This window comes from Macaca fascicularis, chromosome 14 (genome assembly GCF_037993035.2).
Source record: "Macaca fascicularis isolate 582-1 chromosome 14, T2T-MFA8v1.1".
NCBI lineage: Eukaryota > Metazoa > Chordata > Mammalia > Primates > Cercopithecidae > Macaca > Macaca fascicularis.
The window spans coordinates 11,757,457-11,771,075 of NC_088388.1; the positions used below are offsets into that span (position 1 = coordinate 11,757,457).

Here is a 13,619-nt window from a genome sequence, read left to right on the forward strand (position 1 = left end):
TAGTCCTCACTAGTACCCAGGAAGGTCCGAGATTGTTTCCACTAATGAATATGAGAATGAGAAATGCCTACCCAGGGCCCCTTAATCCTGGCTCTATTTTGGAATCCACTGGGAAGCTGTCAAAAGCAGGTGATGCCCAGGCTCTGTCTGGAACACATGAATCTGTGTATAAGTAGAGTCCTCATTCTCTCACTTCTCTCTTCTATAGGGGCAGTCATCCAGTGACCTGGGGAGGCAGTAGCTGGTGCAGGATTCCCCCATGATACTTGCAGGACTCCTGACATCACCAGGGCTGTTGCTTAGGGCCGCTACCTTAGCTACTTCCATAGCCTTTGAAGCCTGGGGGTCACAAGGTGCTCACGCTTCTCATCATTCGAAGCTAATCACATTCATGTCACATATGGTAACATTTTCCTTTCAGAGATTCTGTTAAAAGAGTGTGAAGTGGGATCCAGCAAGACCACTCGGGCTGAGACAGGGAGAAGAGGGTATCAAAGTCATTGTTAAGGAGTACAGAGTTTCTGTTTGGAATGAGAATTTCCTAGAAATGTATAGTGTGACAATATCAAGAATACACTGAAGGCCACATAATTGTACACTTAAAAATGATTGAAATGACAAGTTTCATGAAACGACAACACAATAAAAGAATGCAAGGACCGTTGCTCTCTGAGGGGGAGGAGGAACGTAACTGCAGGGGAGCTGGGCTTGTATTTTATCCCTAGAAATGCCTTCCTAGACCTGCCAGCATCTCATAGTCAGCTTTCTCGGTGTCTATGTGCTCATTGATTGACATCCTGGATTTCTTCTTTGCTAATGATAGTGCTAATTTTGAAGAACATCTAGTTCAAAAACCTGAGAATGAGATTTACCAAGGATGTAGGATTGACTCATGCAGGGTCTCTTGACTTTATTTCTTCAGGTGTCTCTCATGACCACTGAGCTAAGTAGAGTCTCATAATTTGCCCTCTGGATAAATATTATCAATCACTGCCTAGGCACTTTTTCTCCAGTGTCTTCTCCCTATGATCCATCCTACACTTTATGACAAGCTTAATATTCTGAATATGAAGTTTTGATTTAATCATTGCTTATTTATTTATTTATTTATATGTATTTATTTATTATACTTTAAGTTCTAGGGTACGTGTGCACAACATGCAGGTTTGTTACATATGTATACATGTGCCATGTTGGTGTGCTGCATCCATTAACTTGTCATTTACATTAGGTGTATCTCCTAATGCTATCTCTACCCCCTCCCCTCACCCCACGGCAGGCTCCGGTGTGTGATGTTCCCTATCCTGTGTCCAAGTGATCTCATTGTTCAATTCCCACCTATGAGTGAGAATATGCGGTGTTTGGTTTTCTGTCCTTGTCACAGTTTGCTCGGAATGATGGTTTCCAGCTTCATCCATGTCCCTACAAAGGGCATGAACTCATGCTTTTATATGGCTGCATAGTATTCCATGGTGTATATGTGCCACATTTTCTTAATCCAGTCTATTGGTTATGGACATTTGGGTTGGTTCCAAGTCTTTGCTATTGTGAATAGTGCCACAATAAACATATATGTGCATGTGTCTTTATAGCAGCATGATGTATGATTTATAATCCTTTGGGTATATACCCAGTAATAGGATGGCTGGGTCAAATGGTATTTCTAGTTCTAGATCCTTGAGGAATCGCCACACTGCCTTCCATGATGGTTGAAGTAGTTTACAGTCCCACCAACAGTGTAAAAGTGTTCCTATTTCTCCACATCCTCTCCAGCATCTGTTGTTTCCTGACTTTAATGATTGCCATTCTAACTGGTGTGAGATGGTATCTCATTGTAGTTTCTATTTGCATTTCTCTGATGGCCGTAAATGGTAAGCATTTTTAAATGTGTCTGTTGGCTGCATAAATGTCTTCTTTTGAGAAGTGTCTGTTCATATGCTTTGCCCACATTTTATGGGGTTGTTTGATTTTTTTTTCTTGTAAATTTGTTTGAGTTCTTTGTAGATTCTGGATATTAGCCCTTTATCAGATGGGTAGATTGCAAAAATCTTCTCCCATTCTGTAGGTTGCCTGTTCACTCTGATGATAGTTTCTTTTGCTGTGCAGAAGCTCTTTAGTTTAATTAGATTCCAGTTCTCAATTTTGGCTTTTGTTGCCATTGCTTTTGGTGTCTTAGTCATGAAATCCTTGCCCATGCCTATGTCCTGAGCGGTATTGCCTAGGTTTTCTTCTAGGATTTTTATGGTTTTAGGTCTGACATTTAAGTCTTTAATCTATCTTGAATTAATTTTTGTGTAAGGTGTAAGGAGGGATCCAGTTTCAGCTTTCTACATGTGGCTAGCCAGTTTCCCCAGCACCATTTATTAAATAGGGAATCCTTTCCCCATTTCTCGTTTTCTTCAGATTTGTCAAAGATCAGATGGTTGTAGATGTGTAGTAGTATTTCTGAGGTCTCTGTTCTGTTCTATTGGTCTATATATCTGTTTTGGTACCAGTACCATGATATTTTGGTTACTGTAGATTTGTAGTATAGTTTGAAGTCAGGTAGTGTGATGCCTCCAGCTTTGTTCTTTTGGCTTAGGATTGTCTTGGCAATGTGGGCTCTTTTTTGGTTCCACATGAACTTTAAAGTAGTTTTTTCCAGTTCCGTGAAGAAAGTCATTGGTAGCTTGATGGGGATGGCATTGAATCTATAAATTACTTTGGGCAGTATGGCCATTTTCAGGATATTGATTCTTCCTATCCATGAGCATGGAATGTTCTTCCATTTGTTTGTGTCCTCTTTTATTTTGTTAAGCAGTGGTTTGTAGTTCTCCTTGAAGAAGTCCTTCACATCCCTTGTAAGTTGGATTCCTAGGTATTTTACTCTCTTTGAAGCAATTGTGAATGGGAGTTCACTCGTGATTTGGCTCTCTGTTTGTCTGTTATTGGTGTATAGAAATGCCTGTGAATTTTGCAGATTGATTTTGTATCCTGAGACTTTGCTGAAGTTGCTTATCAGTTTAAGAAGATTTTGGGCTGAGATGGTGGGGTTTTCTAAATATACAATCATGCCATCTGCAAACAGGGACAATTTGACTTCCTCTTTCCTAATTGAATACCCTTTATTTCTTTCTCCTGCCCGATTGCCCTGGCCAGAACTGCCAACACGATATTGAATAGGAGTGGTGAGAGAGGGCAACCCTGTCTTGTGCCAGTTTTCAAAGGGAATGCTTCCAGTATTTGCCCATTCAGTATGATATTGACTGTGGGTTTGTCATAAATAGCTCTTATTATTTTGAGATACATCTCATCAATACTTAGTTTATTGAGAGTTTTTGGCATGAAGAGGTGTTGAATTTTGTCAAAGGCCTTTTCTGCATCGATTGAGATAATCATGTGGTTTTTGTCTTTACTTCTGTTTATATGATGGATTACATTTCTTGATTTGTGTACATTGAACCAGCCTTGCATCCCAGGGATGAATCCAATTTGAATATGGTGGATAAGCTTTTTGATGTGTTGCTGGATTCGGTTTGCCAGTATTTTGTTGAGGACGTTTGCATCAATATTCATCAGGGATATTGGTGTAAAATTCTCTTTTTTTGTTGTGTCTCTGCCAGGCTTTGGTATCAGGATGATGCTGGCCTCATAAAATGAGTTAGGGAGGATTACTTCTTTTTTTATTGATTGGAATAGTTTCAGAAGGAATGGTACTAGCTCCTCCTTGTACCTCTGGTAGAATTTGGCTGTGAATCCATCTGGTCCTGGACTTTTTTTGGTTGGTAGGCTATTAATTATTGCCTCAATTTCAGAGCCTGTTATTGGTCTATTCAGGGATTCAATTTCTTCCTGGTTTAGTCTTGGGAGAGTGTATGTGTCCAGGAATTTACCATTTCTTCTAGATTTTCTAGTTTATATGTGTAGAGGTGTTTATAGTATTCTCTGATGGTAGTTTATATTTCTGTGGGATCAGTGGTGATATCCCCTTTATCATTTTTTATTGCATGTATTTGATTCTTCTCTGTTTTCTTCTTTATTAGTCTTGCTAGCAGTCTATCAATTTTATTGATCTTTTCAAAAAACCAGCTCCTGGATTCATTGATTTTTTTGAAGGGTATTTTATGTCTCTATCTCCTTCAGTTCTGCTCTGACCTTAGTTATTTCTTGCCTTCTGCTAGCGTTTGAATGTGTTTGTTCTTGCTTCTCTAGTTCTTTTAATTGTGATGTTAGGGTGTCAATTTCAAATATTTCCTGCCTTCTCTTGTGGGCATTTAGTGCTATAAATTTCCCTCTATACGCTGCTTTAAATGTGTCCCAGAGATTCTGGTATGTTGTGTCTTTGTTCTCATTGGTTTCAAAGAACATCTTTATTTTTGCCTTCAGTTCGTTATGTGCCCAGTAGTCATTCAGGAGCAGGTTGTTCAATTTCTATGTAGTTGAGTGGTTTTGAGTGAGTTTCTTAATCCTGAGTTCTAGTTTGATTGCACTGTGGTCTGAGAGACAGTTTGTTATAATTTCTGTTCTTTTACATTTGCTGAGGAGTGCTTTACTTCCAACTATGTTGCCAATTTTAGAATAAGTGCGATGTGGTGCTGAGAAGAATGTATATTCTGTTGATTTGGGGTGGAGAGTTCTGTAGATGTCTATTAGGTCCACTTGGTGCAGAGCTGAGTTCAATTCCTGGATATCTTTGTCAACTTTCTGTCTTGTTGATCTGTCTAGTTGACAGTGGGATGTGAAGGTCTGCCATTATTATTGTGTGGGAGTCTAAGTCTCTTTGTAGGTCTCTAAGAACTTGCTTTATGAATGTGGGTGCTCTTGTATTGGGTGCATATATATTTAGGATAGTTAGCTCTTCTTGTTGAATTGACCCCTTTACCATTATGTAATGGCCTTCTTTGTCTCTTCTGATCTTTGTTGGTTTAAAGTCTGCTTTATCAGAGACTAGGATTGCAACCTCTCCTTTTTTATTGTTTTCCATTTGCTTGGTAGATTTTCCTCCATCTCTTTATTTTGAGCCAATGTGTGTCTCTGCATGTGAGATGGGTCTCCTGAATACAGCACACTGATGGTTCTTGACTTTTTATCCAATTTACCAGTCTGTGTCTTTTAATTGGAGCACTTAGCCCATTTACATTTAAGGTTAATATTGTTATGTGTGAAGTTGATCCTGTCATTATGATGTTAGCTGATTATTTTGCTCATTAGTTGATACAGTTTCTTCCTAGCATCAATGGTCTTTACAATTTGGCATGTTTTTGCAGTGGCTGGTACCAGTTGTTCCTTTCCATGTTTAGTGCTTCCTTCAGAAGCTCTGGTTAGGCAGGCGTGGTAGTGACAAAATCTCTCAGCATTTGCTTCTCTGTAAAGGATTTTATTTCTCCTTCACTTATGAAACTTAGTTTGGCTGGATATGAAATTCTGGGTTGAAAATTCTTTTCTTTAAGAAGGTTGAATATTGACCCCCACTCTCTTCTGGCTTGTAGAATTTCTGCTGAGAGATCTGCTGTTAGTCTTATGGGCTTCCCTTTGTGGGTAACCTGACCTTTCTCTCTGGCTGCCCTTAATATTTTTTCCTTCATTTCAACTTTAGTGAATCTGATAATTATGTGTCTTTGATTTGCTCTTCTCGAGGAGTATCTTTGTGGTGTCCTCTGTATTTCCTGAATTTGAATGTTGGTCTGCCTTGCTAGGTTGGGGAAGTTCCCCTGGATAATAAGAGTGTTTTCCAACTTGGTTTCATTCTTCCTGTCACTTTCTGGTACACCAATCAGACGTAGATTTGGTTTTTTCACATAGTCCCATATTTCTTGGAGGTTTTGTTCATTTCTTTTTCCTCTTTTTTCTCTACACTTCTCTTCTTGCTTCATTTCATTCATTTGATCTTCAATCACTGATACCCTTTCTTCCAGTTAATCAAATCAGCTACTGATGCTTGTGCATGTGTCACATAGTTCTCATGCCATGGTTTTTCAGCTCCATCAGGTCATTTAAGGTCTTCTGTGTATGTTGTTTATTCTAGTTAGCCATTCGTCCACTATTTTTTCAAGGTTTTTAGCTTCTTTCCAATGGGTTCGAACATCCTCCTTTAACTCAAAGAAGTTTGTTGTTACAGATCTTCTGAAGCCTTCTTCTCTCAACTCATCAAAGTCATTCTCAATCCAGCTTTGTTCTGTTGCTGGTGAGGAGCTGCATTCCTTTGGAGGAGAAGAGGTGCTCTGATTTTTAGAATTTTCAGATTTTCTGCTCTGGTTTCTCCCCATCTTTGTGGTTTTATCTACCTTTGGTCTTTGATGATGGTGATGTACAGATGTGGTTTTGGTGTGGATATCCTTTCTGTTTGTTAGTTTTCCTTCTAACAGTCAGGTCCCTCAGCTACAGGTCTGTTGGAGTTTGCTGGAGGTCCACTCCAGACCCTGTTTGCCTGGGTATCACCAGCAGAGGCTGCAGAACCGCAAATATTGCAGAACGGGAAATGTTGCTGCCTGATCCTTCCTCTGGAAGCTTCGTCTCAGAGGGGCACTCGGCTGTATGAGGTGTCAGTCGGGCCCTACTGGGAGGTGCCTCCAAGTTAGGCTACTGGGGGTTCAGGAACCCACTTGAGAGGCAGTCTGTTCATTCTCAGATCTCAAACTATGTGCTGGGCGAACAACTACTCTCTTCAAATCTGTCAGACAGGGATGTTTAAGACTGTAGCAATTTATGTTGCCTTTTGTTCAGCTATGCCCTGCCCTGAGAGGTAGCATCTACAGAGGCAGGCAGGCCTCCTTGAGCTGTGGTGGGCTCCACCCAGTTCGAGCTTCCCAGCCACCTTGTTTACCTACTCAAGCCTCAGCAATGGTGGGCATCTCTCCCCAGTCTCACTGCCGCCCTACAGTTTGATCTCAGACTGCCGTGCTGGCAGTGCGCAAGGCTCCGTGGGTGTGGGACCCTCTGAGGCAGGCGTGGGATATAATCTCCTGGTGTGCCATTTGTTAAGACCTTTGGAAAAGTACAGTATTAGAGTGGGAGTAACCCAATTTTCCAGGTGCTGTCTGTCATGGCTTCCCTTGGCTAGGAAAGGGAATTCCCCAAGCCCTTGACCTTGCTGGGTGAGATGATGCCTTGCCCTACTTTGGCTTATAGTCCATGGGCTGCACTCACTGTCCTGCACCCACTGTCCAACAAGCCCCAGTGAGATGAACCTGGCCTCAGTTGGAAATGCAGAAATCACTCGTCTTCTGCATCACTCATGTTGGGAGCTGTAGACTGGGGCTGTTCCTGTTCGGCCATCTTTGAGCCTCCCTTTTAAGTTATTTTTAAAAGCAATTAACTGGAACACTTTTACACATTTTTAGTAGTGAGACATCTTATACAGGACACATAAATACAAAGATGTATTAGACATGTAGATAGAAGTGAATTTCACAGATTCATAAGACCTCTATTTTGTCTCCTATTTAAGACTTCCCATTTCTTGATAACTTATTTTATTCCCCTAGGCAATTGTCAGTGAGATAGCCCTAAATCTGCATGTTAAGGTAACTATTAGGTGAAAAATCAGGTATCAAAATTTATATCTCAAAGTACAGAGAGAGTCTGTTTCTGCTAGAGGGGGATTAAAAATGGATGCCAAATCAAACAAAAATTATAGAAATATATCATAGAATTGTATAAGGAGACCAGTTTTATTTAGATAGGCACTACCTATCTCTTAACTGGATCTTTGAACTCTAGGCAAAGCTGACACTTCAGGGTTCAACCTGGGTCTCCAAAAAAGGAGAATTAGTATGAGGCTAGTATGTGTTGCTTTTACAATGCACTTGAAAAAGAATTTTTTTAAACAGAGACATTTCTAAGTGTCTAAATTACACTATCCCTTAAAAACTCAAGAGTAGCCTCTGCTATTATAACTGTTTTAGTAAAAAAATCAGGTAACACAATACAATAGTAAGCAGTTTAAGATCTGAGAGAAACTTGTTTGTTTACACCATTGGGGTTCCATAAAGATAAAAAGTTTCTCCCCAAAAGGGAGTCTGGCACCTTCTCTGTTTTCTTTAAGGAATCCCAGGGTACAGTTTAAATCCATTGTTTCTTTGTTGACTTTCTGTCTTGATGACCTGTCTAGTGCTTTCAGTGGAATATTGAAGTCCGCCACTATTATTGTGTTGCTGTCTATTCCATTTCTTAGATGTAGTAGTAATTGTTTTATAAATTTGAGAACTCCAGTGTTAGGTGCACATTTATTTAGAATGGTGACATTTTTCTGTTGGACAAGACCTTTTATCATTATATAATGTCCCTATTTGTCTTGTTTAACTGCTGTTGCCTTAAAGTTTGTTTCCTCTGAAATAAGAACAGCTAGTCTTGCTTGCTTTGGTGTCCACTTGTATGGAATGTCTTTTTCCACCTTTTTACTTTAAGTTTACATGAGTTGTTAAGTAATAGGTGAGTCTCTTGAAAGCAGCAGACAGTTGGTTGGTGAATTCTTATCCACTCTGCAATTCTGTATATTTTAAGCACAGCATTTAGGATATTTACATTCAATATTAGTATTGTGATGTGAGGTACTATTCCATTCATCATAGTATTTGTTGCCTGTATACCTTGTTTTTTTAAACTGTATTTTTGTTTTATAGGTCCTGTGAAATTTATGCTTTAAAGAGGTTCTGTTTTGATGTGTTTCCAAGATTTGTTTCAAGATTTAAAGCTGTCTTTATCCATTCTCATATTGCTGGTCTGGTAGTGGCAAATTCTCTCAGCATTTGTTATGAAGTTTAGTTTTGCTGGATACAAAATTTTTGGCTGATAATTGTTTTGTTTAAGGAGGCTGAAGATAGGCCCCAATCCCGTCTAGTTTGTATAGTTTCTGCTGAGAAACTGCTGTTAATCAGATAAGTTTTTCATTATAGGTTATCTAGTGCTTTTGCCTCACAGCTCTTAAGATTCTTTTCTTTGTCTTGGCTTTAGATAACCAGGTGGCAATGTACCTAGGAAATTATCTTTTTGCAAAGAATTTCCCAAGTGGTTTTTGAGCTTCTTGTATTTGGATGTCTAGGTCTATAGCAAGGCTGGGGAAGTTTTCCTCGATTATTCCCCCAAATATGTTTCCCAAACCTTTAGATTTCTCTTCTTTGCCAGTAATGCCAATTATTCTTAGGTTTGGTCATTTAACATAATCCCTTGGAGGCTTTGTTTATTAAATTCTTGGAGGCTTTGTTTATTAAAAAAATTTTTTTTCTTTGTCTTTGTTGGATTGGGTTAATTTGAAAACCTTGCCTTTGAGCTCTGAAGTTCTTTATTCTGCTTGTTCGATTCTATTGCTGAGACTTTCCAATACATTTTGCATTTCTCTAAGTGTGTCCTTTATTTCCTGAAGTTGTGGTTGTTTTTTATTTATGCTACCTATTTCACTGAAGTTTTCTTCCCTTATATCTTATATATTTTTAAATTTCCTTAAATTGGACTGCACTTTTTTTCTGGTACCTCCTTGATTAGCTTAATGATCGAACCTCTGTATTCTTTTCCAGAGAAATCAGAAAATTCTTGATGTGGATCCATTTCTGGTGAGCTACTGTGACATTTTGGGGGTGTTAAAGAGCCTTGTCTTGTTATATTACCAGAATTGTTTATCTTGTTCCTTCTCATTTTGGTAGGCTGTGTCAGAGGGAAGATCTGGTTATTAAACACAGATCACAGGATGGTTGGGGGTTCCCTTGGTGCACCCTTTTGTCTCCTAGTCCCATGCCAGGTTGACTCATTGCCTCATCACTAGGTATAATTAAAGTACCTACCTGGAGAATGAATAGAGCAGTGTTGGGTGCACACCTCAACAGCAAATTCCTTGATCCCTGCCACACATGACTGAACACCATCAGCAGCTGCCTCACCATGAAGCTGCTGATGGTCCTCAGGCTGGCTGCCCTCCCCCTAAATCACTATGCAGGTGAATTCTGTGCAAAGAGGATTTTCCCTGGGATAGGGGTTATTGCCTAGGCCCCTGTGGAAGAGCACCTGGTTCTCAACACCCAGCACAGGTCAGCCCCAGTACAAAGGGTCTGGGTGTAATGGGCCTTAGGATCCTCATAATTTCAGACAATCATGCAGGCAGCTCTGTCCTGGGCTGTCCCCTGCATTGGAGCTGCATGCAGTGTCTCATGGTACTCAGTGTTCCACCATACACAGTGACCACAGAAACCAGGATAAGTCTCAGGATTGAATATTGGAATTAGCTATTTCAGTGGGGCAAGAGAGAGAGAAATATGAAGGCCTGATCACATCTGCATCTACGAACCACAAAATAATCACTGGTAACCTTGAATGTAGAAGAAAGTTGGAAACCTGCCAGGACAGAGGACCAGGCTGCAGAGTGTGACCCAGCGTCTTTCACCCTGTGGGGCTCACTCTGTGTTCTCATCCCAGCCCTCCTGGGATGCCCTTTCACTCCCAAGTTTTTTAGTCTCAAGGCAGACTGTTGGGGAGAACTCACACCCCATGGGGTCTCCTTCCAGCACTGAAGATCCAGTGAGAGGAAAAAGACCTGGCAGCCACAATCAGTGCTAATAGGTCCCGTATGTGGCCTGGCTTACGCAAGTCACAAAGCTTATTCACACACCCTGCCTCATTTGTTCCCAAAGTACATGCAGATGGGTGAAAATCTGACAAGCTCACAGTCAACTAAACAGAAAACAGCAGAGCCCAGAGCACAGACAGCTCATGAGAATCCAAGTCCTGCACTCTTTCCACCCCCATGGGGGCCAGCACCTCAGATACCTGCATGAGCAAAAGTTCTATTTCACATTCCTTGTTGATGCTGTTAAGAGTTAACAGAGCTAATGAACAATATCCTAGAACCATTCATCTGAAATCCTTGGGACCCCTACTTAATGCTGGAAATGATAACAGGGAAGCATTGCATGACTTTGAACCAAGAAAGGCCAAGCAGTTTTGCTGTGGCTCTCCAGTGAGAGCACCTTATTTCGCAAAGGTCCTCTTCATCAAGAATACAAGACATTGGGCTTCTCTGGGCTTGGGATCTTGGGAGCATTTGCAAAGCCTGAGTTTATGCTCCAAGAATTGAGAACCTGACACCCTGCACCATAATCTTTCTGAAGCTTTGTCTCTCCTGGGAGGTAAGAAGATGACCAGCCTCACAGCTCATACCCAACACGGGTTCACACCTCTGGTGATGGCTCATGTTCTTGTGCCTTTTTCCTAGGTTCTGGCTGCCAACTGCTGGAGGATGTGGTTGCAAAGACCCTCAATCCTGAAGTGTCTATACCAGAATACACACAATTTTTACAGGAGTTCATAGACAGTGATGCCACTGCAGAGGTTGTAGGGGAACTTAAGTAGTGCTCCTCAACCAGTCAAGTAAAACTCTGAACAGTTTTGGAGTGATGATGGTAATTTAGTGTTTCTTTTAATGTGCCTTTGAAAAGTGGGCTCTAAATGTCTCACCAAGAATATTAAGCAACTATTAAGAAGCTTTCTTTCTTTCTTTTTTCTTTTCTTTTTCAGACGGAGTCTCACTCTGTCGCCCAAGCTGGAATGCAGTGGCGTGATCTTGGCTCACTGCAAGCTCCACCTCCTGGGTTCACACCATTTTCCTGCCTCAGCCTCCGAGTAGCTGGGACTACAGGCGCATGCCAACTCGCCTGGCTAACTTTTAGCATTCTTAGTAGAGATGAGGTTTCACCGTGTTAGCCAGGATGGTCTTGTTCTCTTGACCTCGTGATCTACCCACTTCAGCCTCCCAAAGTGCTGGGATTACAGGTGTGAGCTACTGTACTTGGCCAAAAAGCTTTCTTTATATATCAGTTAATTAAAGTTTTTCCTTAGGGTGCTTTGCCACTACACTTTAAGAATCCTTTGTAAGTGATAAATGGAAACGGCAAAAGAGAGAAAAGAAAGATCCAGAAATGGCAAATCTAACCCTCACCTCCCCAGTCCATTCTCACACAGACAGAAACACACAAATACACTCACATAGACACACACACACAGGGACAGACACACACAGATTTTCTATCAAAAGAAAATATATGATTTTTAAGGAGCCACTCATTTGCAAGAACAACTAACACAAAAATTTTCCTCTGTCACAAAAACAAGCAGTAAAATCTTCCTTATACTTCTTTTATGGAGTGCAGAAAATACCGTTTGTGCAACTTCTATATATCCTAATGTAAAGAATTTAAATTTGATGTCCAGGCAACCAAGATTTCTTAGTATACATGATTGGAAATCAGGTACCATTTAATTAACCACCTCATGGAAAAGGAAGTGCAGATCATAGGTGTTAAACAGTATGAGTGCCAGAATTTTTCAAAACAAAAGTCGGTGGTTATAACAATGAGTATTTCTGTGTATTTATAAGTACACATTGTTTATAGAATTTTTTTTATCATTTAGTTAATATGTCAAAAATTCCAATTAAAATATTCCATGATAGAAAATCTAGAGATATACCAAAAATATGGTAAGATCATTTTTTTCTTAAAATATCCATATAAGACTCATCATTCTCTAGTCCACAATGAGCTTGTCGTACAATATTTTGCAGCTCATTAAGGTAACGATGGAGTGTGTCAGACTGTTACAGTATTTCTCACTTTTATGGCCATACAGCAACTCAAAACCAACACATCTTGATTTGAGATCAGATTTTAACAATCCTGTGTTGAAAATATGACATAGGAAACAGTTCAAATTGGAGGACCTTCAACAAATAGTACTTGTGGCATATTTTTTGAAGAAATAATTTCAAAGAACAGGATTATTGGAACAAAAATTATTAACAGGATTACTGGAAAAAATATTATTATTATTATTATTATTATTATTATTTTTTTTTTTTTTTTTGAGACAGAGTCTCGCTCTGTCGCCCAGGCTGGAGTGCAGTGGCCGGATCTCAGCTCACTGCAAGCTCCGCCTCCCGGGGTTTACGCCATTCTCCTGCCTCAGCCTCCTGAGTAGCTGGGACTACAGGCGCCCGCCACCTCGCCCGGCTAGTTTTTTGTATTTTTAGTAGAGACGGGGTTTCACCATGTTAGCCAGGATGGTCTCGATCTCCTGACCTTGTGATCCGCCCGTCTCGGCCTCCCAAAGTGCTGGGATTACAGGCTTGAGCCACCGCGCCCGGCCTGGAAAAAATATTATTTAGGAACATTTCCTTGCCAATCAGTGGCAGGCAAATGTTTCTCAAACATTGGCCCCTGTTTGGCTAAGTATCTCCTGAATGACAGAATAAATGGAGAGAAAATTCTGGTTTTGCTTTCAGTGTTAATTTTCCTGGGTATTAGATGTTTGTGGACAAATGCAAGAAAACAACAAGAAGACAAATTTCTGGATTTCAATATTTGACTTTACAAGAGAGACTTGCAAATCCAAGTGACCTACCTGTTTTTGTTTTCCAACAAACCATGTACAGCAGCATTTGGTGTAGGGACTTCTAACTTTTCCCAAGACTTTTGGCTCAGAGGGTGGTCTGTACCTGACTGCTGATTGCTAGATACCACAAATTTTCTTTTGTATTTTGTCCTTTTTTGTGGAAAGTGTAAGAGAATTGCTGAAACTTCAAATTCATGTTCATTTCAGTAAACTAACTGCAAGTCCCTAAAGTTCTTCTTTTTTCTCCCACAGCAGCAGAGGCTTTC

At 40.3% G+C, this 13,619-nt stretch overlaps 1 protein-coding gene across 1 annotated transcript; it reads left to right on the forward strand.

Moving 5' to 3' along the window:
- Positions 1–9,852: 9,852 nt before the first annotated feature.
- Positions 9,853–11,399, forward strand: LOC135967232 (mammaglobin-B-like). The gene is made up of 2 exons (XM_065529681.1): positions 9,853–9,907; positions 11,180–11,399. The coding sequence occupies exons 1-2, from the start codon at positions 9,853–9,855 to the stop codon at positions 11,314–11,316; spliced, it is 192 nt and encodes a 63-aa protein (XP_065385753.1). The 3' UTR covers positions 11,317–11,399.
- The last annotated feature ends 2,220 nt before the right edge of the window (positions 11,400–13,619 follow it).